Below are 24,416 nucleotides of genomic sequence, written 5' to 3'. Positions count from 1 at the left end.
GGGGTGTGGGTGGGTGACTTTTTTTGCTTCTTTTTGGTTTTGTTTTTTTAAATTGTGTCAAGTTCTTACTTACTGTCAAATACAGCCAACAGACTTTTTGGAGAAGAGTCTGACTCGGAAGCTCGTCCTATTTTTCCATATTCCCTGTGCTTTGCCCAAACAGATTAAATTGTCCTCGCCAGACATACATGCCTTATTTTCTGTGAAACTTCCTATTTTTTAAATGCCAAGTTAATATTTGTTCAGTCATAAATTAATAGGCAATACAGGCATCTTTCAAATCTCATGGCTTTAGAAAGCCAGTCAGTGAGTATGACTTCTGTGACACTGCCTTGACATATGGCTACAGAATTGCCATCAGAATGAACAGGATATGGATGAAGGTTGTTTTCTACAGATATAGCTCCTCATTTTCTCAGAAACTGTATTTTTCTCAAAATTGGCTTTTGAGAGCATGTTATGCTGAGCAGCTCAGCACTTTTCAGAGTAATTTCCGGCTGTGTAGAAGCTCTTGGCAGAGCTCAGCAAGAACACTAGTAATGGAAGACAGACTCCAAAAACTTTAAAATAGGCAACCATCTCCTCTTCCTTTCCCACAGACTACGTCACATACTTCCAAAATCCTGGCTTATAAATTCCTTGCCTTCTATACATTGCAACTGATGCCATGGATGATCTGGTCAACAACATTAGAGAAAGAAAAATATTTTTATTTTTAATCCCATTTTAATAAACACTCCTTATTGAAAAAATAAATTATGTTACTTTAGAAAGGTCCATTCTAATCAGATATGATTTACTGGATTGATAAAAAAGGGCTCTTTTACTTGGAACAGAGGTCAAAGTCAATTTAGGGTTTTTGTGTCATAAATGACTTCTTTTATGTTGTACACAGACAGGTCATTAAGGATCAGCTACACTGGGAATCAAGTTACTGATTATTTGCTCTGATATTCAGGTCAACATACTTGTTCAGAAGCAGTTAAAACACCCGTTTCTCAAAGGTGGATCAGAGGCAGACACTAAATTCATATGAAAAGAGGAGAGGCTGGAGGCTGAAACACTTTCCTTGCTGTTTTTGTAAGACATTCTTACAGCTCAATACATTAATAAGCTTTAAAGAATTCTGAGTGCCCTCTCAAATCAGTGTTTCTCCGAATAAAAGTTATCCTTCCTGACTTTTCTAGGTACGGTAGCATTCTGCTATTTTGGAAAGAGCAGCTCTGAATATTCACAGCAATATGTCATAATTCCTATGGGCTGTGCTGCCTCTCCCTTGTGTCATCTGTGATATATACCACCAGTTTCCCAAGGTGCTCTAGAGCAATTACATATCAAGAAGTTAATTTCTTTAGTCTAAAACAAGAAATGTCTACAATGCACTGCTCTGAATGAACATCTACAACCTGCAAAAGAGAACAACATTAATCCAGCGGTGACTGTCACTTCCATAAAGCACATTCCTCCACTCCAACCTAGCACAACTTACCAGCCTGACTTTAAATTGTACACGTTTTCCCACATTTCTGTACTCACCATTGCAGAAATTTACTCTGAAGTGAAGCCCACAGCTGCCAACACTTTTCCTAGATAAGTAAATCACATTTCCTCCATGCTGTTCCCTCTATATACAGAAATACTTTTATACTTAATTTTTTACAAGATGTCAAAAGTTTTTTATGAAATTTCAAAGTACGATGAGTAAAAGGAATGACCTGGATGAAATCTCCTCCGCTCATATTAATACTTGCTTGGTTTGGACATTAAATGGGAGGAGGGGAGACGAAGTACAATGAAAAAGTTATTCAGAGACTAGACATATAGGTTTTTTTCATATTCTCAAATTCCACACATAATGCAGGTATACCCTGGTCTTGGAGAGAAATAAAGTCCTGCTTATAGCCCACTTCCTCACTGGTTTGCAGTGAAAAATTGAGCTGTTTTGAGAATGAACACTAATTATGAAATTTTTGGTATGAAAACAAGAAAGGGAACTTTAACTCCTCCTCCCATTACTTTTTTAGCACACAGGCAGCACAAAGTCCTTCTCCTTTGAACGCCTCCTGTCTCCACCCTGCGACACCACCCTTACGCAAGTCCAGAGCCCAGGAAAACAGAAATGAGAACTGGAGGGATTGAACATAGGAGTACAGTATTTTCCTTAGAAGGTATTAAAAAGTATTTATCCAGTAATGCCTGTCCAGTGACTCTCAGCACAGCTCCATCTGTAAGTGCCCTTAGGATTAAGGAGTGTTAAGTGTGTTGCTAGGCCAAAGGCCAGTATCTTGTGCAAACCCATCTGTGGCCTTTCTGCTGCCAGAAGCAACCTACTGATGGGTCTCGTGGCATTTTGATTGCTCCACCTGGAAGATGTCTAACCTCTTTCAGACAAAATGAGAATTCTTTCCTACTAAGGAGCAATTAAAAGCCTCAGAAGTGGAGCCTAATGCAAACGTTCAAGCACTCCACAAACTACAATTTACATCAAGAAAGAGTTTAAACATGGTGTTTCCTTAATTGTTATATTATTCTTTGTTTACAATTCTGTGCTACAGAAATTCATGTGAATTTAAAGCCAAAATATCTCACCAGATATCTGACTTAGAAGTGGTGCTTCACTATCACCCATCTCTGTAGCTACTTGTCATGGTTTAGGCTGAGCTGGCAACTAAGCACCTTATAGCAACTCGCTCACTTCCCCTCACCCCAGTGGGATGGGGTAGAGAATCAATACTAAGACTTGGTTGAGATAAGAACAATTTAATAATAATAGTAATTAATAACAACAACAGCTTTGTTCTCGAACCATGATTGGTCCCCTTTCTGGATAAATCCCCAGTTAATATACTGGGCATGATGTTCTATGGTGTGAAATATCCCTTTGGCCAGCTTGGGTCACCTGTTCCAGCTATGCTCCTTCCTGACTTCCTGTGCACCTACTTGCTGATAGGTCATGAGACACTGAAAACATCTTTGACTTAGGGTAAGCACTACTTAGCAGCAATTAAAATATCAGTGTGTTATCAACATTATTCTCATACTGAATCCAAAACACAGCATTGCACCAGCTACTGAGAAAAAATGAACTCTATCCCCACTGAAACCAGGACACTACTCCAACATTCATCTCATTCACCTCACCTCATATACAAGGTATCAAAACCCACTCTGTTATCACAATTAAACATTTCACACTTCATTTCATTTTTAGAAACAAAACTGTTTTGCTGTTTTGCATTTCTATCCAAATAAAACATCTTTCCCTTTCTTTTGTACATTACGTATGTGTGCTCCAAGCTTGTGGCTTGTAATTGCTGTGCCACTTCTGCTCAGAAAAAGATATGAGAAGTTCACAGACCATCACTACAGTAGTATGTTTTAAAATAACAGCAAATGTTTCTACTTTCACTACTTTTTCTTGGAGTGCTCAAAAAAGACAGAACATAGTCACTCTGTTCTTCATTTTAAATAGAGGATGGTTCTTCCAATTAGAGATGAAACTGCACAAACTATGCTACAACTGAGATATGTTATTTCATAGACCTTTAATGCTAATGGACTCAAAACAAATTCTAATTTAATCTGCATGTGTTTGCATTTTGATACTTATCATCCATGTAAAATGGGAAGCAATGTTCTACAAACTCAGAGAACTGCTGGACATACTTCAATATCAACTGTGTCTATATACAAAAACAGGTGCTCTAGGAAACAGTGTTACTACATACTGTTGAAAATAACACCTGAAAAAATATGGGTTTTAGTGTAAAGAAAGTTTGATGAAAACACACAGAAAAAAAACAGAGAAAGAAGTCAGAAACATTCGTCGCCGAAAACCCAAATGGATTGTGCACTTAGAGATGAAGAAACCCATTCGCGATAAACCCAAAATTACTTCCTAGTCCTTTGCTACAAAACTTCTAGACAAAACCCAAAAATTTATACTGATGCCTACTCAGAGATAAGAGACTGTGGTGTGAATTCTTTAGGTTCAGCAGGATTAATGATCCCTAAGCTGTAGCAGAGTATGCAACAAATCAAAGTGACATATACTGTGCAAGATTTAGTCAATATCAGTCAGAGATTATGCTTCAACTGTATCTTCATATCAAGAAAATGAGCATATGGGAAGGAATCCACTCCAGGATATCTGAGACTATAAAAAAAGTAATTACTTTTACTCACAGTTGTGTAAAATAATTATACTGTATACAGGTGACTTGTAAAATGGATTAATTTTATAACCTCTTAAGACCTGCATTTAGCAACCATATGTTAGTATACTAAATTAACTGTGTTTCTATTGCTATTTATTTAGTAGTTTTTAATCATAAATTAGTTCAGGAAAAATCTATAGATTGAGTACTAGAATTTATGCATAACATGAGACTTTTATTCCTGTATCTGGATGCAAATCAGAAAAAAAAAAAAAAAAAGATGTGGTGATTTGTATAAGCCAAAAGGTTTACTAATCAAATGTCAACTAATCATTGCCATAGTGCTTGCTGCATAGTAGATAACATGCTCATAATCCTATTTTACAGAAAAGGATGTCACTTACAACAGGCACAGAAGAAACCATTGCTAAAAATTAGTAAAAATCTAAGTTCCTTGGTTTTCATACTTCATTTTTCAGACTTAAGTCTTCTTTTATTGGTTATGCTGTTACTCCATGTTTTCCATGTACTGACATTTTACTTCATTTTCAGCATGACAGTTGGATGAAAAGGTTAGGCATGTCAGCAAGAGATAATATTCTCTCTGTAGAAAAATCCCGTATTCTAGCCACAAGATTTGAGAACATGTTAAAATTCTCACTTTGGGCCATTTTTAACCATTCTTTATGGAAATGTTTCCTATTCTCCAATCAAATTCATTGTTTAGTATTTCTTTACCTACTGATCTTTTTCCTCGTTCCTCTTTTCAAATCAGTACTGTAAGCCTCCTTTTTTCCTCAGGTAGCCAGTCATAGTAGTAGGCTCTACAGGCTGCTTATATCACTTTAAGACTGTTAAAAAATATAAAGCACGTGCCTCTGCTTTCACTGCTGCTAGGCAGCCACACACTGTCTGTCCTCACTCCCTGCCAGCTTCCTCCCTGTGCCACAGCACAAGAGAAGCAGGCAAAGCCATGGAGGGACAAATCTACGTAAACAGGCATAATGGAATTCACTAGGCTACTTCAGCAACCTTATGCATATGCCCATGGATGAGGCTGGCTTATGGAAGGAATCCAAGGCTCCAGGCTTCTTCAATTACCTGTGACTTCCAGTCATATGAAATAAAAACATATCTTAATACGGAATGAGGGAAATTTAAAGACCCAAACCTAGAAGTCTTGCTGAAATGGGGTCTTAGAAATGCAAGCCAGGCTGATGCTGCCTGCAGGAGACCCCAGAGTCTCCAAAAGTCTCTTCCTAGAGGTTTGTCACCAGCAGGCCATAGGATGCTACAGCAAAGACAGTGCAACCCAATGCACAACTATTTCTTAGCTTATCTTGTCCTTTCTGCATCCCCATGCATTATTAACCATGCAACATTCAAACACTGCTCTAGAGACAAGGCCATCATCCCTTCCTGGTGCTTTTCAGAGTTACTAATCATCTAAATAATATTTCAAAAAATAATTTACCATACTTCAGGCAACAGTTTTATGAGTTAAAGACAATAAATTATTCGCTGTTACAGAAGAGAATCAGAGAAATTAACTTTGAGAGTGTCCATTAGTTGTGAGTTCCTGATACATGATGCCTAATAACCTTTGGCTTTTTTTCTGAATATGTAGCATTTTATAACATCTATATGGCATTACTGATCCTCATGACTACGTCCCACCAAAAAAACCTGGTATCATCAGATTCCAGTGGCTTCAGTTTGGCATCCAAAAAAACCCAACTCAGTTAACGGTCAGTGGAGAAGGACATTTGCAATTCAAGCAGCTTCTGACTCCCGTGACCTGCCCCACACCTCATAATAACTTCATGGCATAAGCACAGACAGGAGCCAATTCTTTAGGGCAATATTTTCCAACTGTATCCATAAAATAGCACTGTCTCCAACTACATATTTTCCAGTGAAGTGCAGAACCTGCTGCTTCCTAATACTACCAATATTACCACTCCAAAAATATTCCCTTAAGTCAATATTCTGTGTGCAAAACCAGGTAGAGAGTAACAAATGCTAAGACAGAAATAACAGGTCACTAAACATCTATTTCTTTGCTTTGGCATTGCATTCATATACCACCATATAGTCTTGCCCTAAGAGCAGGGTTAGGTGCCTCTGTTAGGTGCCTACATCAATGCTCCTTAATCTTTACTGAGACGGTGGAAAATTGCCAGGATTAACAACACAAAGGTGGTGAGCATGCGCGATGGGTGCTCCTCCATCAATACTGAAAGATCACAAGGTCTGGCAAAGTGCTGTGTAGGTTCAAAGCAGTATTGGCATTTAGAAGGCATGTTTCAACTCATCTGATCTCCCTGCTCTTAATAAATGTTGTGAGTATTCTACAAATAATATTCCACAGATCTAAATGATCTGTTAAGCAATAACAACTGCTGAACAAACATTACATATATACTGTAACATGATAATGCCAGAAGGGAAAGTAGAAGTTAAATCAATCTGATTCAAAAGATTTTTAGGTGTAACCCAAAAATATATTTTCTTTGAAATTTGTATTTCTAAAATTTATTAAGATGCCAGGCATAATCATATATCTGGGACCTGATTCTGACCTTTTACTTTCACTGAGCAATTAATTATTCCTTTAGAAAACTCTGTTTTAGTTTTCCTCACCTTAAAACCAGTTTTCTTTCCAGAATGTGGAGTTCAAAGTGACCATTTTCCTGCCATACTGTGCTGTTCATCTGACCATTCATCAGAATACCTGCAGCTTCAAATGATGCAACTGGCACATGAACAGCACTTGAAAAAGCAGTGTGCACCTTCTACCCAGTGCAGCCACCTGTACTTCCAGGAAGTATGCTAATGCTTTAAGAGTAGTTAATGGGGTAGAGTTTGCAGGAATAGAAGCTGAAAAATCTCTAGGAAGTTTGAAAATTCTCACTGTACTTGTGTGGGGAACTCCCCTCCAACTATTATTACAATCTACACCTTATCAAACATGTTTGTTTCCAAAAGAAGACATGCTCAAATAACACAGTCATAACCATTAGTTCTGAAACTGAGGAACATCTGAACTTCCATAGCTATTTCCTCTTTACTACTGGGCTTTTCATAGAATCATAGAATCAACGGGGTTGGAAAAGACCTCTAAGATCAAGTCCAACCCTTGATCCACTACCACCATGTTTATAGACCGTGGCACTAAGTGCCACATCCAGTCTCATCTTAAAAACCTCCAGGGATGGAGAATCCACCCTAGGCAGCCCATTCCAATGTCTGATTACTCTCTCTGTAAGAAATTTCTTCCTAATATTCAACATAAACCTCCCCTGGCAGAGCTTAAGACCATGCCCTCTTGTCCTACTGCTGGTTGCCTGGGAGAAGAGACCAACCCCCACCTGGCTACAACATCTTTTCAGGGAGTTGTAGAGAGTGATGAGGTCACCCCTGAGCCTCCTCTTCTCCAGACTAAACAACCCCAGCTCCCTCAGCCTCTCCTCATAGGACTTGTGCTCCAGTCCCTTCACCAGCCTTGTTGCTCTTCTCTGGACCTGCTCCGGCCCCTCAATATCCTTCCTGAACTGAGGGCCCCAGAACAGGACACAGTTCTACAGGTGTGGCCTCACCAGTGCTGAGGGGAAAAATCACTTCCTTGGATCTGCTGGTCACACTGTTCCTGATCCAGGTGAGGATGCCATTGGCCTTCTTGGCCACCTGGGCACACTGCTGGCTCATGGTCAGCAATGTTTCTGTAATACTGTCAACTTCTTGCATTGCTTAATGCATTTGTTTCTCTTTGTGTATGAAAGATGACATGTATAATGATGATGACACTTATTACCATCCTATACCAGCTGGAATCAAATGTTTTAACAAAGTATCTAACAATAGGTGACATCTGTCTTGGTCATATGATAAAATGTGTAAGGGATGATGTTTAGAGCTGCTAATCATAAGAACTCAACATCAAGATGTACAGGTTTTTATTTATCTGTCCATTAAAGCATTAGTATTTTTCTATCACTCCTTCCATCTTTTGATTTCAAGTTCAGCCTTTGCACAACATGCTGATAGGGAAAGATACATGGCAATGTTTTTTTTATACTGTATGACTTCTATCTTTCCTCCCCTCATATTCACTTTCTCTGGTCCTATGACCTTATTCTCTATTCTTCTCAAACAACTTTTATTCCTTCAATACCTTAAATATTGTTAATTTCTTTTCTGACTTCTGTACTACTGTACTGCCAAAATTTCCATCCTTCCATCTTTTCCATGGTAATGTAACTAGGATTTCACAGCTTATAATGTTCAATGTTACTATAATTTAGATTCATATCTCATGTACTATGGCAAACTTACAAAGAGTAACTAACAGCTACATTTTCCCTATCTTGGCTATGGCTGACCTAAAGAAAAGGCTTTAAAAAGGCTTTAATGTTAAACTCTGGTGTTTCTTAAAGCTGCGGTTGCCAGAGACGTAATAAAGAGTAGGGGGATTTAAGTGACAATGCAGAATGTGGAGCGGTAATTTTAAGCAGCAGATTAAAATGGAAATATCCTAATGGGTGTAAACTGGTAACTGAGAAGTTCTTATCCATATTGGGTGACTCGCAGCTTGGGAAAAACATGGGAAAAGCCCCAATCAGGAGCCAGAGAAGGCTCCTAATCAGGGCACATAAGCTCCACTGAAGTAGCAAAACTGGCACCAAACATGCTATCCTGCAGTTCGCTTGCACTGTCAGGAGGTGTTCAAAGCAGGAAAGACTGTCAGACCCTGCAGTTAGCAGGTCTAAAAGGCATATGCAATGGGAGATGGGAGATGCAGAAAGCCAGAAGCATTTTCAGAAGCAGAACTTTGTCACTGAGCTGGAAGGACCACAGTAGCAGTAGGAAGATAAAAAGCAACTTAAGTGTGAGAAAGAGGATAATGTCAGACATAGCAAAAATGCAGTGAAAGACTCAGAGTGACAGGAAATGCCAGACTGAAGAAGTAATATTCAGGAAGAAGGTGAGAAAATGGGGCTCCTTCCTCCACATGGCACTCCTCACATTATAGCTTGGGAAATACAAGGACAAGCTTAGTTATATGCCCTACTGCTTTAGAAACACAAAGGTGTATCCTGCTGGGCTGCTGCCCATCAGACAGCTCTTTTAGAATCTGCTGCAAGTGTTTTCTGCTGAGGAGATTGATCTTATTCTTCTAGGACACAGTCAGCTTTCATCTGTGAGAAATGAGGAAGTCTGATCTGCTGCTATTTTTCATAGGTGCAATGGCTACAGACACCACAAATTACAGGATATACTAAGAACTAATAAGTAATATCTGAATGAGTTAATTCATAAAATCCCATAACACCTAAACGATTGCCTTCAATGTCCAAAGGAAAACAAAGCAGATAAACTAAGAAATCTGTCAAGTAACTGGAATGTCACTGCCATCCTCCCCTCTGCCTCTGTATCATTTGTTGCTGCAATAGCATTGTTATTTTCTGGATATTTGATCTGATAGGAAGTGTCTCCAGCCCTGATGACACTACAGTGATAATAAAACCTTAATCAATATTCACAGATGCTATCAAAATCATATTCTCACCTATTTATTATTTCTAAGTTTGAGAGATGCATCCTTTGCCGGAACAAAGATTGCGGCTTAAAGATGACTTCATGTTTTCCTACTCTTTTCTTACAGACATATTATAAGCTCTTAAATAACACTGCTCTGCTCTCCCATTACTGCTGAATACTATAAGGAGATGCCACAAAAACACAAAAGAGCGCTTGTAGCAGGATCTAAGTTTTTAAAGTAGTGAATTTATGCAAACACTAAGCTTGTCACTAACTACATGAATTTTCTGTAACATTGTCAAGATTTATGTAATGCCAAATAAAAAAACAGACTCATCAAAGATAGGAAAAAAGAGGGTTATTTTAGATTTTTGTGCACCCCTGCCCCACATAAGATACCAGTGGAAAGCATGGCTGAGAATAGTGGAATGAACACGGCAGCCCTAGAAAAAAGAAATGTTTGGCACGGTAAGGATTGGTGTGTATTGTTCCCCCGGTCTGAGCCTCACAGTTGCTTTAATGCCTCCTCACAGTGCTGCTAGAAGTGTGTGCATCCTCCCTTTCCAAAAACGGCTCTGCTTCCCAGTTGTATTAATTAAGGTAAGTCCAGAAATGACATCTCTGCCTGCCTGCTCCACCCGCCCCCAACTTAGAACAATTCTGGCTAAATGTACCAACAACCCTGCATACATTTCCTTTCAGTGTTACTCTAAGTAGCCAATATTTAAACACTCTATACATTTCAATGCATCCTGAAAATCACTATGATTTGTTTGCTAACCATACTTAAAACTGAAGAATATTTTAATTCCTTCATCACAGACAGAAAAGCAAGCAGGCAACTGAATGGAGCTGAATCAAGCTCCTATAATTAAATTTAAACAAAAACACTGCCTGTAAAAAACAACTTTTGCAGTAATTTTTCAGTCCTCTTACCACTGAGATTATTGCTGCATCCTTGATCAGTTAACCTTCAAAGATTACATATGCTGTTCACTGCAACATTTTAAGAGGACATTGCAAAAAAATGCAAAACTCATATGCTTCAATTTATAGAGAAAAAAAGAAAGCTATATTGTCAAGTAGTCTACAATGAGAGCTATCAGAGCCAGGCAAGACACCAGTAATTAAGCAGTCTTAAAAGCAAGCTATCCGCTGACAATGCCCTTTCATTCCTTTTTTGTCCACCTTTTTTATCCTTAGAGCTAGGCAAATAAGCTGAAAATAATCCAACACGTTAGGTGACTGTGCAGTGAAGTTTTGTTTCCTAATTATAAATACCATGCCTGTGCTCAGACAAAAGAAATCCCATTGAACTGATGTAAGCTTCTCTCATAAAGAGCTGCAGAATTAAAATACAGCTGCCCTATTTTCAGTAATGAGGTCCTGGGTGCTTTGCATCGTGCTGACTAACATTTACCCTTTTTCTGTCTAAGGTAACTGCAACAATAGAGCCGTTAATCAGAAAACCTTCTGCATATCTGTCTCTCCGAGTAAAGCAATGCTTACCTTCTAAAGACTTGAAAAGGCCTTTCTACTGCAAAAACAGTAAAGATGCGTTACTGCTGCACTTCAACATCCCTTGTTCTATAGCAGTTTACTAGGAATACAGATCCTCCACCATTTTCTTGTCACGTGGCCAGTGGTACTGCTAAATAAGGGTGATCACCTGCCTTCACACAGCCGGCTGTGTGAACCAGCAGCTACTGGGCTTTGGTTAAAGGTGTGCCTAAATAAACGCAGAGCTGTGCTTCAGCCATGAAAATTATTTTTTTTTCCACATTCCCTGTGGAGCTTTGTCAGAGCATCACCAAATTTGACACAGCAAGTCAGCTGCCGGTACTGAAAGGCTCCCTGCTGTTTAATTTCAGTGCCTGAGGAAAGCTTATGATGAGACTGCATGACAGAAGATCCTATGGATTCAATGCATCTCAACCCTCATTTCTGTTTGCATCGATGATTATAGAGCACATGCATATTCAGACGTGGTTTGCATAATTTTTTGGTTTGCAATTCAGCAATGGGAATGTAGGTGTAAACTTAAAAAAAAAACCTGTTCCTGCTAAGGAAAAGGATAATCCTTCCCTACAACAAAAGTAAGAGCAAGAATGATCTAGTATACACAACCACTAAAATACTCTGAGAAATGTGCTGGTGGGTAACAGCTAGCATAGTCATCTGCAGTTTCTCCTTCTGCCTCCCGACCACTGCATCACCACCAAGCTTCATATAGCTCTGTAAGAGAAGACAGCTTCTATCAGGAAGAAAATTACCTCCAGTCTTCATAAATTCTACTGTTGCTGCACCTCCAGCCAGCAGCAGCAAAGTATGTTATCCTGCCTACCCAGCATTTATACAGTGCTCCACAAATTCTTCCTTTTTAAAGAAGCTGCTCACATATGCAAAGCTATTTTCTTTCTGGAAAGACTGACATTAGTACTGTCCTCTCAAATATTTTTGTACTTTTTTATGAGACCAAAGAAACCTCTCTGGTTTATTACTTCTGATGTTTGTGTATTTCTGAGAAAGGTTCATATCTTTTCTTCAGCGTTTTAATGCTAGCAACCATCCTTCTTCTTCTCTTGCTCATGCTGCTTTTCGTTGCAGAAGAAAAGCAGGACAGGATGGAAGAACTTTAGCTCCAGTCACAGACTTCCTCAAAACTGACCTTAACAGCCTAGAGAGAGTCTTATGTTTGACACTGGGATGAAGGGGGCAGTGACTAGCAGACATCACAATTTTAATGCATTTCATTCTAATTTTTGTTTAAGCTTTCCGTTTCAAAATTTCAATTCCCTCTTCTACGTAACAGTAATTTTTCTTAGGCAAAATGACAGACACCTTCTGGATGAAAGCAGAAAATACTGCAAACTGTATCCTTCACTCACCCTTATTCCACTAGTAAAGGAACCTACTTCAGCCCAATATCCAGTAGGAACTTCATTTTTTTTTTTACTAAACAGGGACATATGGATAGAAAAGGGCTTAGAAGACAGTTACTGAGTAAAATGCCTCTGTAAACTTTGGACTACTAATTCAGTTGTTTATTGGCTGGGTTTGAGTACAAATGATGAGGTTCTTTTATTCTTCAAAGATGATAGAACCATAGAATGGTTTGGGTTGGAAGGGACCTTAAAGATCATCTAGTTCCAAAGTCCCTGCCGTGGGCAGGGACACCTCCCACTAGACCAGCTTGTTCAAAGCTCCATATAGCTTGGTCTTGAACACTTCCAGGGACGGAACATCTGGAAGCTATTCTTGGCTCTCTTCCAGTGCCTCACCACCTTCACACTAAAGAGTTTCTTTACATCCTCCTTTGATGTAGATCTGTGGCAGACTCAGAGCCTCATACCAGCACCATCGGGTGCCATCCAGAAATTCTATTGCAGTAATAAGAGGAATCTTAGTTTCTTCTCTTATGTGATATCACCAGTGTTTCTAACCTCCTATAGGCTGGCATCTCTGCTGTATCACATTGTTTTAAAATTTGTTGGCCAAGAACAGCAATTCATTTCAGACTTAAAAACTGCACACTGACTTATGTTTTGAGAATGAATTTGTAGTCTTAAAACTGTCAGTGAAATGCATTAGAAAGCACTTCTAATTACACACTTCTACTATGTCAGTTGCTGGTTTTTCAGCTGTTTATGTAAGAGGTTTAATGAAATGGGTATATCAGCTAGAAATAATGATTCCTGTGTGTTTCATCATAATGTTTTTTGTGTTTGCTTTCATTAAAAAAAAATCAGGGCCTCTGTGATCATGATGTGGGCATGCATAGGGACATCTGCATGTGTCTCTGCTATTTCCTAAAAATTTTTTCCTAAAAATCATCTAACTGACCAAAGACATAAGCTCATTAGAAGTTTATTGAACATCACCAACCAAGCATAGGGGAAATGGAGGGGGAAACAGCACCATAAAAGCAATCTCTATTGCATAAGAAATCCTCATACAAGAGAATTAACTAAATACTTTTAATAGCATTAATGCTGGAAAAAACTTCCATTAGATTTTACACCTTATCAATAAAAAAAGTCTAACAAGAAAACATAAACCCAAAGGAAAGTAGATTTTACTGGTTCCATGCTTCCACAAGTAACTGTTAATGTGGAAGCTGAATAACTTCCTTGCTTTTCTTTACTTCTTTGAGCTTCAGTATCACTAATGTAAAGGACAGAATGAACCACTACTGAAAAGGCATTTGATAATAGTAATTTCTAAATGAGATAAGAAAAAGACTAAACTGGAAGCTGTAGTGACCATATATATTCTATATTCTATATAATCTTAATAAAATGTGAACTGTTTGGGGTGGGGTGAGGTGTAGCAAGAAGCTGTGATTTTCTATCACAGATTATCTGTATGTGCTGTTATCAGGGTTATACTATCTTACACAGGAATGCCAGGTTTAAGGGATAAAAAAGCCTACTGCTAAAACTGCAAAATTGTTAGGGAAATTTTTTTAAAAAGTAAAGTCTAAAATAAAATGCAAGACAATTAAAAACTGATAATATAAGTTGTGGATGCGATGTGTATTCTATACTGAACTGGCAAGTGCTTGGAAGAAACTTGGGAAAAAAAGTAAAAAGTAACTCTTGCATTTCACACAAACAGTATATTTCCACACATTCCATACCACATCCTTTTGGGTAAGTGCAGTTAGAAACCTAGTTTTATTTGTACTGGGAAATTCCATTTCCTCCTCATGAGAGTTTCCCTGTATAGATACAATGCCAGGTTCCTCCATTGTGAAACTGCAACACATCAGTTGCAGATGCCCAGGAGAAAGGAGGTCAGACTTCCACACTTGCATCTCTGGCACTGCCTTAGAAGTCTACTATAGTAGTTACAACCTCCGGGTTGTAAAAGAAGAGAAGTCAATAACAGAGGCATTCTCACCAATATCTTACAATAAATTGAGTCAAGAGGGCCACCTCTCTCTCCATCTGGTGACAGAGCAGAGAGACACCTGGCAGCAGTGATGCTGTCAGCACAGAAGCTGCACGTCCACCCAAAGGGCAGGTCCATATATACTCAAACTGCCTCAATTGCCAGTTCAGTTCAAACAGTCTGAAATGCTGCTCTGACCTGACTACAGCCTGAAAATAATGACAAAGACCACAACTTTCCCTCATGCTTTTCTTTCCTCTGTAAGCACCACCATTTTCTGACTCTGGGCCTTCACTCCCTCCTATCTTCCTTCCCAGCAGTTTTGCATTAGGCAGAGATAGTACTTCACTTTGATCCCTCCATAATCTCATCATTGGCATTGTATCTGGGCTGGCAGTATCACTGATACCTGGGTTTGGCCTGTGTTCCCTGGCCACATCTGTTTTAGATTTAAAGGTAGGTTACGCAGTCTATGGGACTTCACAGAAGGAAGACAGACTTATTCCTGCAAGGAAGCGGCCTTCAAAACAATTGCAAAACAATCCTAATTTGGCTTATATGAAGCAACCAAGAATTGAGAATCTGTTTTTAGAAAGGGAGAAATACAGTGATACCTAAATAAGGTAAATATAATGTGTACTTTTGACTTGAAAGTCTTGCCATCTATTCATAACAGCTTACACTTCAATAACATAGATAACAAATAACAGAAGACTTTCGAAAGAAAACAGGTTGATTTTTCCTTACTCTGACTTTTGACTCAGTTCTCCGCCTTTGTTAAGAAGAACCATTTCCTCCTTCATTTCTTGTTCTGTTGCTACGTTATTTCCAAGTTTCTGGTGAGAATTTGCTTCCCATGCACCATCGCCACCAACTACTTGCAAAACACGTGTTCCTGCAATGCCTGAACTCTCATCCTCAAGAGTCAGACTATCTGAAGGAGAACAGACTTCATGTTCAAAACATTTCTGAAGGAGAGTTTCCACCCGACATTCTGTCCAAGTGTCAAGAATCAATTCCTGTGCTACAACAGCTGCCAGTTCTTCACCAGGATGTCCAGACACTGATTTTGGCATCTCTGACTTGGCAGAAATTTCTTCAGGTGGTATGTCACTTACGTCATTTTGGCCCAATATAATCCAGCCCTCATCTTGCACACAGTTTTCCTGTGATCTCCTTTCACCATCCAGCTTTTGAGGCACAACAGAAGAACTTTTCTCTTCTAAGTGACTAGAGTCCCATGGAGTCCCACAAACAGGGTGGCCTTTGCTTTCATTTGTAATGGAGATTGGCTGAAAGGTATCCAAGGAGCTCGGTAAAAAGCCTTCATGAGATTCTCTTTGTTCAGCTACATTAGCTTCTTGAACTGCAAAATTACTTTTGCTTCTTTTAAGGGTTTTTTTCATTGAAGATGTATTTTCTTCCTCAGTAACAAGGATGTAATCCATCTCCAGTGAAGTAGGATCTTGGAGCACCTGCATTCTCACATCTTCCTTACCCTCTGTACTTTTCAGTTCAGGGCTTTCAGAGGAATTTCTCAGCTTATTCTCTTTACAAAGTAGAGAATCAGTGCCAGCTTCTAAAAGAACAGGCAAACAGAAACTCCTTTTAGTTTTTGAATTAGTTTTAGTCACCACAATTTCCTTAAATCAGTACAGTGAGATAAAGCTCTTCACAGTTTGCTTTGCTCTGTTAATGTGTACTTGAATTTTATAACTTCATTACCATCATCGTTATTAAAGATTATACATTAACATTGCAATTATTCCTAAGGGACAAATGATTCAGTGTCCCATATGCTAGGCCATGTACAAACAACAGAAATGGTATTCCTATTTCAATGTTTAAAAGCTTCAGAAATGTCTGAGAGAGCGGCACTAGAGGTCTTCCCACAGTACAGTTTTGTACATCAGGGAGACACAAAAACTCCAAACTTCACTCAAAGCCTCCTCATTAAGCAGTAATACTCCAAACACTTCTTCCTTTCTGTGTCCCATGGATCTGCCCTGGAAAGCATGTTTTCTTACCATTGGGTGATCTTCTATCTCCATCTGGCGGTGAGTTGGGATCAGTTGTTTCTGCTTCAGATTTTCCTGGTGAAATATCAGAATCTCCTGGAGTTACTACAGACCTGGAGAGCAAAGATACTGAGGTATGATTTTCCTGAAGGCACTCTATGGATGTTTCAGACACTTGATCTTTAACACTGCTGTCTTTGGTCATTAGGACGCCTTCTGCACTCTCTGGAGGTGCTGGCAGTGGTAAAGGTTTTTCCAAAGAAACACTGTCATAAAATGGCTGCTGTAACAAGAGCTCACCCTTTGCACACTCTCTGCTGCCAAAGGATTCAGCCTCAAAAGATGCAGAGGATGGTGGATTACACACCACTGGCGACTGAATACTGGGCATTTCTTTAAACACAGGAACGTTATTTTCAATTACAGCTTCATATGCTTTTGTTGTGTCCTTAAACAGTTGATTATTTGAATCAGAATCATGACATTCATTACTACCAGGTAAAAAGGATTTGAGAAAGAGTATCTCTTTATCCTTTGATTCCTCTTCTGCTGCTTCACTGCCTAGTACTGCCAGTGTGTTCATTCCACTATATGTTTCTGCCAGGACATTAGTCACTGATGCATTTCTGATATTATGTTCTACTCCTGTCTCAGATTCATCCATACATTCTTCTGACATGTCTAGCTCATTACCAGTTACTGCTGTATGGTCAATATGCAAATATTTTACAACTTCATCCAAGGCACTAATTTCTTTTAAGCTTTTTTCTTCCCTATCAGGTTGAGTTAAATCGCTGGAAAGCAAATGCATTTGGGAGGTTGCTATTTGATCTGTGTCAGTTGGCGTTCCTTGATGGCTTGCATGTGTGAAACTTTCATGGAACATGTCTTTCAGATCTAAGGATGTCACGTCTATAACTTCACTGGCAATTTCTGTCAACTCAGCTGGGTCAATAACCATTTCATTTTCTAGACCATATTCTTCCGAAGTTGCAAATTCAGGAGGCTCCTGAGTATTAGAAGAGATGAGCTGATAGGATTCGTTGATCTTTCCTGGTTCATAGTCCTGGAGGCTACCACTTTCAGAGTGCATCTCCACCTTCGGCATTACTAACTGATGTTTTGAATCAAAATCTACCTCTTTACTCATATTTGACCATGTGTGAGTTGACTGACTGTTCTTGTCCTCAGGATCCACCACAATCTGAGAAGATGGGATAGAGGCATGCTTAGCTCCGTACTCCTGGCACACATCAGGACTGTTTGAAGACTCTGAACCATTGTTTTGGTTACAGCTTAAAATATCAGGATTTTCACCATCTGGTTTCAAAGTGACAACCTGCTCTGCATTAATCCACAGGTCAGGTTCCACTGAAAACAGTTGATTACTTTCTTGTGTGTTATCCTGTAAAATATCTGGGATAAGTGCAGTTTGGGGAACTAATATATTCCAACCTGAACTTGACTTTTCTGCAATTTCAAAAGATAAGTCTTCTACAGTGAAAGCATCTGATAGGGAGTTGTGCACATCTAATCTTTCACAGGTGTCCTGTTGCTGTTCTTGAGGAATGAGACTTACATTTCCCTCATTGTCTTTTGGTAGATTCAGTGCAGTAATTGCTTGAACTGATGTATTTGGTACAGCTTGTTCCCCTTCTGCAAAAGAATTCTGTGGAGCCAGTTGATTTTCCTTATCTGTAGAAAACAACTGCTCTATCACACCCCCTTCTTCTTTATCCAGTATGAAAGCATCAAATTGTTTGAACTGTACAATGTCTTGATTTATCTGACTATCAGGACTATGGATAGGATGTACTAGCCTTTCATTTTCTTTTTCACCAGAGTACAGGGGGGCAGGCTGATTTCCATCACTATCTGCTTTAGTCAAATCTACTTGTTTTAGATCTTCACCTTGGGAAGGTGAACCACACGAGTCCTCCTTACTGTTTGTTAACTGGTTTGTTTCAGAGTGACTTGAAACAGAGTACTGATCTTCCAATTGCTTTTCTTCACAAGGTTGTAAATTCCACCATTCTGAACTGTTATCTGGAAAACCAAATGTTCCTACTATGGATTTTGGATCAGTTCGTAAATCAGCTTCCGACGACATACTCCAAATAGCCACAGTTTTTGAAGAGCACTCTTCTTTATCACCAACAGCAAAAGTTGGTGTTGCATCCTCATTAATTTGATACAGATATGTGTCTTCTCCACTACCTGTTTTTTCATTGAAAATACTTCTCTGAATTTTTTTCTGAAGTGTTTCACAGTGGCCTAAATATTCAAAAGTCTTGTGATGCTCAATAGAGTCAATAGTCACATCCTCCTGGAGTACCTTCCTGGCTTTAATTGTTTCAGAATTTTCATTGAAGATGCCTACCTGGGCCTCCTCTCTCACCTGAGTCTTTGCACTTAAACTGTCTTCATTTGCTTCAGTACTTGTTGCATTTGACTGAACATAATCCTCTCCAATTTCAGATGCTTTATGCTGTTTGTTTTCACACATTGAATCTTCATGAATCACTTCTGGACATGCCTTTGAATTCTCTGAAACCTCATTTATGCCAGGACTTGATAAAGAAGATACAGTATCAACATCTACATAGGCATTCCAAAAATCTAAGCTTTTAGGAACTTGGTTTTGTTCAGCACTTGTTTCAAATCCTTCTTCACATTCATTCTGAAATTCATTTCTTTTACAAGAATCTTCAAGATTTTTATTATTTTTAATCTCCCACATATCTCTACTTCCTTTGTGATGACTGGCAGCTGGAAGGTCTCCCCACACATTCCCAGATGCCTCACTCAAATCAGGACTTGTTCCACTTGAGTGTGCATAATCATTTACTGAATTACTCCACACGCTGTCTTCTTCCAAATAACTTTTGATCTGTATATCCTTCGAAAGGCTACTTGTGGTATTTGCCATTTCAAGGACTTCACTTGCCTCAGGACTTGTTCCAGGAGATTGCAAATCTTCACATGGCTGTGAATTCCAAGCAGTTTGAGGAAAACTGCCACTAAGCACTGCACATGGCTCTTCACAAAGAGTATTATCAGGTTCTAAATTTTCAGAGTTTTCATTTCTCCCAGAACCTATTTCACGTAAAAATGAATTCTCCATCACAGACATATGTGTAATGTCAGGAACAGTGACATATGCAGAAGGACTTCTAAACTTATCTACGAAAGAATTTTTATCATTCCCCTTCAATTCTGAGCTATTTGTGAAAGATACTAACTCAGAATTACAAATGCCTAGATGCTTAGGAGCCACTTCATGTAAGCCTTCTTTCTCTTCTCCCAGAGCTTCCTGTGGTTCATTCACTGAAAGAATTGGTGTGCCTATGCCACAACCATTCTTTCCAGAGTCATTCCAGATGTCTGAGGTTCCAGGCACTGTAGAATAACTATTTTCGGGATTATCATTATCCGTATCAGAACTTTCAGAGATACTTTCCATCTGGGGACTTGTTGCATCCTCTGTCACTGTAGCCTCTTTTTCAGCTCTCTCAGAAAGCATCTGTGACATTTCACTGTAACTGTAATTTTGTGGTGTGGCATCATCAAAAGATTCATAATTTCTGCCTTCTTCAGAAGCACTTGAAGAAGATTCTACATTATTCTGCAACAAGTCTTTCCTCTCTTCCTGACTAATTGGATTGCTTTGATTGGAAAATGACTCATTCTCTGCAACTAACAATTCCAAACTAACACTATTCCTCATTTTTTCTGGGGAGGTGGAAACTTCAGTTGACCTATTTTCTTCCAAATCTGCTTTACATGAAGGTTCACTGTCCTCTTGCACTGGTTTATTACAAATGTCACTAATCATCTGTGGTTCACTTATCTCATGTGTCTTCTTACATTCTTTTCCTTCCTGAGAGATGACAATGGCATTGTCCCAGGCTTCCTTACAACCCTGTTCACTCTGTAAACTCCATGAGTTCAGCTGCTGCACTGAAACCTGACTATCCAGCTCTCTGTCAACACCAGCAGTGTTCTGTGCTGCCTTCTTACTAAGCATCTCACTCTCTATGTCACATATTTTCAGATCTAAACTATTCGCAGTGCCCAAGGTTGTCACAGATGTGTCTGTGTCTTCTACAGGAACACTGTCCACTGTTTCTCTGTTGTCAGCTGCCATCTGTCTAGTATTTAATTCATTTTGTGGTGGTGATAAGTCATTTACTGTTTGACTATATGCCAGTACTAGTCTTCTGTTTTCAGATACAGAAAAATTATTTTCACTGGTACGTATCCCAGTTGCAAAACAGAGATTAGCTGTTTGTTCTGAATTAAGAAGAGGTTTAGCAGTAATTTCAGAATTTCTTTCTTGTAACTGGGTGACATTATTTAGGGGAGTGTTCCAGTTATCTGTATTTCTGGTGCTTGAAAAAGGCACATTGCTAGGAGATGATGGTTCCTTACTTGCTTTCTCAAGTACTTTTGGCTCAGCCAAATATGAGTTCATGAATTTACCAGTAACTGTTTCTTCATCAAAATTTCTGTCCTCATTTTCTCTTCCATCTTCCACATATGTAGGTGATACATATGAATCAGATGTTGAATAATTGGTGTCTAGTGGAGAAACAACTAAATCTTCCCCCATATTTGAAGAACTAAGATCTAAGTTTTTATACAAAAAGGAATTTTCCCATGGCACCACTACTTCTGTTACTTCCTTCCTGATGTTTTTATCGTACATGTTCCAGGTATCTATATTTTCAAATTGTTTTGGTCTATGTTTAGGGTCACCAAATAAATTTTTTTCCCCTGTTTCCAGCCTGGAATTATTCTGCATATTATTGAAAACAGAATCTGTACTTTCAGATTTTCCATATTCTTCTACTGCATAATATCTTCCTTTATCCCAGGCTTCTAGATTTTCAGTCTTATTGTCCACTGTGATTTCTGAAGAATCTGATAAACTAGTTTTTGATATGGCCCATTCCTCAGGAACATTCACTGATTTTTTTTCTCTATGCAGTTTGGGCACGTTCCATACATTTTTTGAGGATCTAGCAGCATCTTCTTCATCAAACTTGGTCCAGATTTCATAAGAGTCTCCAGCTAGCGGACTACCTTTTCCTTCATCACTACACCATGCATCTGATGTCATAGGTGTTGGCTGACTGACCTTCCACGGGTCAGTAAATCTCTCCAGTTCTTGCTTTGTCTCCTCTAAAGAAGCAGTTTGCAAATGTGGATGTTCGCTGTTTTTCTCTTGATTCTCATGGTTCCAATTATCTTGTTTAAACTGTTTATTCCATAGACCTGCTCTCATGTGTTCCATTTGCTTTGGCTGGTTTTGGAGGAACATGGAATCTGAGGCTCTTGTATCAATATGTTCTTGTAGCAAGGGACTTTCTTTAGAATCTTTCCATAAGACAGGACTCTGAAATACAGATTGCTGCTCACTTGAACTCCATGCATCAGCATTTCTGGACTCTAGGTCAAAGGCCTCCCACCAGTTCCCATATTTAACACAAGACTGAGAATAATTTGTGCCATCTATTTCATTAATTTTTTTTATAACATCTTGCGGGAAAATTAAAGGCTGTCCATTATCTAATGGTGACATTTCTACAAGACTGTTCATAGGAGTGGGTGGAATTCTTGAATCAGCAGATTTCAACATTTCTGGTGAAAAAGAATCACCTTCAACTAAATGAATCAAACTTGAAGTTTTCTGACACATTTGTCCTGGATTCTCATCAAATTCAGCCAAATTGTCATGCTCATTTTTTGTCATAAGTAAACCAGTTGAATAATTTGCTGTATCATTTTCTAACAGGTTTGCCTCATCAAGTTCTTTCTGCACAGTGAGCCGATGCCCTTCTGACAAATCACTATTAAGGAAATAGTCATCTTCTGGGGAACAATCAACAGAATGAGAAGATGACTCAGATGGAGCTGTAACCACAGATGCTAGATCAAAATTGAAAAGATCAAAGTTATCTCTGTTGTTTCCTGACTGAGGCTTTTGTTCTTCAGCTATTGCTCCTTCAGGAATAGGGCTATAGGAATCAAAGCCAAGCAGAAGATTGTGATGAGAAGCAGCACCTTCTGCAACAGGGCTATCATCACTAAGGAAAACAGAACTCTCCTTGGAAGACCGGCTGCTTCTAATGGTAGCCAATCCACTGTCTGGACTCACAAGGTCTACATTAACATCAATGTGGGCTTGCATAGATCCATTTAGGTCTTGAGGATTTTCTATAAAATTGGCAGAACTGGGCTGTGGTTCTACATCAGAACCATATAACTCCATAATACCAGAAGATCCTTGTGAAAGTGGAGCACTTCCAGCAACAGCTTCAGTAGAAGAAGTTCTACTGTTCGATACCATTTCTGGTTGCCTTCTATTTATAACTTCCTTAACTAGAAGAAAAATTTGATCACAGGTCACCAAAGAATTTTCTTGATGATAAATGAGAATTTGGTCACATTCACATTCTAGAGGATCCAGCTCCAAACAAGGATTCTGACATTCTTCTAATTCACAGCAGATCTGTTGAAAAATAAGATATTTCAGAAGCCATTGCAATCATGGACATAAGGGCATATATTGACTACTTCACCGCATAACACAGCTATACCTATCTCTTCCTATTAACCTATTTCTTGGTCATTTTGCTGCAGCATCCTTATTATAATCCCTAAATAGATGAAGTATTAGAATATGGGTTCTACATACAAAATATGGGTTATAGAATTGGTCAAAAATTATACCATTGACTTTCCAGTTCACTTCTTGTTATAACAGAAAATCCAAATAAATGTTTTCTGCCTTAATAACTCTGAGTAACACAGGTAAAGGTACACTAGAAATGTATTTCCAGAATGGGATAGTGTATTCATAAAATAAATGCATTTATATTGACTTTGAAAACAATGGAGTCATTTAACCACCTATCCCTAAAATTAGAACTTTTTTTAAGACTATGAAACAGGTGCAAAAAGTTGCCACTGAGGTGGTTTCTTCCATCTGGGGATAAATATATATTAAAAAAAAAAGGACAGCACCTAGCTTTGGATAAATGAACATCCTAGTAAGAATTTGGTTTCATTTCAGAACTTGAATTCTTTAGGAATAACATACACATATATGAGTTCTGGTCATTACTATTTACAATTTCTTTATCCCTCATTACCAAAGACCCATTTCTGTAGATCACAATATAAACCCAAGCCAAAACTAATGGGGAAAAAAAAAGAACATTTTAGCTCAACTGAAAAATCTTACCTCTTTCGGTATTTCTTATAACCATATGCTTTTTTTTAGTTTTAGCTTGGTCGGAAGCAATAATAAATATCACAGTCTTTAATTTTGTATCATATAAATAATGCAGCCATTTTAAATAGCTGCTCAGTTGCTGGCCAACTGTTGCTACTTTTTGACCTCAATTAATCAACACCATATATATTTAAAAAAAAAAAAAAAGTTTTTCCCAAGAAAAGCATTATCTGACTTTTTTCCAGGAACTTACTTGGTTGCCTAGCTCTACATTTTCCGAGTACACTGCTATTTGTTGTTTTGTTTGCTTCTTCTCTGACAAACAGTTGGACAAAATGACAAGTACATCAAACCTGTATTTATCTATGAATGCTTTCAGGTCACCAAAAAGACTCCTGTGTAACACACAGTCCTGAAATAGAGTAAGAAATTGAAAGAAATGTCAGCATCTTTTCCTTGTTCTTTTCATCCAAATCTGTGGTAAAAATAGCAAGAAATGTTAATAAGCATCAGCATCTGTAACAGGCAAAAGAATTCCATTCCATCTGTCAAAACAACTATGTGCCC

The 24,416-nt window shown here is 38.6% G+C and overlaps 1 protein-coding gene across 7 annotated transcripts in view; it reads right to left on the bottom strand.

Annotated features, from left to right (window-relative positions):
* The window catches only part of PRUNE2 (prune homolog 2 with BCH domain), a 141,793-nt gene that overhangs the window by 28,369 nt on the left and 89,008 nt on the right, over positions 1 to 24,416 (bottom strand). For all 7 annotated transcript variants that reach the window (XM_027722356.2, XM_027722354.2, XM_039388800.1 and 4 more), the window contains exons 7-9: positions 24,103 to 24,261; positions 16,619 to 23,123; positions 15,339 to 16,170 (exon numbers count right to left, since the gene is read on the bottom strand). In XM_027722356.2, the coding sequence (XP_027578157.2) occupies positions 15,339 to 16,170; positions 16,619 to 23,123; positions 24,103 to 24,261 (7,496 nt within the window). The remainder of the gene's footprint in view (positions 1 to 15,338; positions 16,171 to 16,618; positions 23,124 to 24,102; positions 24,262 to 24,416) is intronic.

This window comes from Pipra filicauda, unplaced genomic scaffold (genome assembly GCF_003945595.2).
Source record: "Pipra filicauda isolate LSUMZ 115617 unplaced genomic scaffold, ASM394559v2 scaffold68_size4259465_pilon, whole genome shotgun sequence".
Classification (NCBI taxonomy): domain Eukaryota; kingdom Metazoa; phylum Chordata; class Aves; order Passeriformes; family Pipridae; genus Pipra; species Pipra filicauda.
This window is presented reverse-complemented; position numbering and strand designations above follow the sequence as displayed.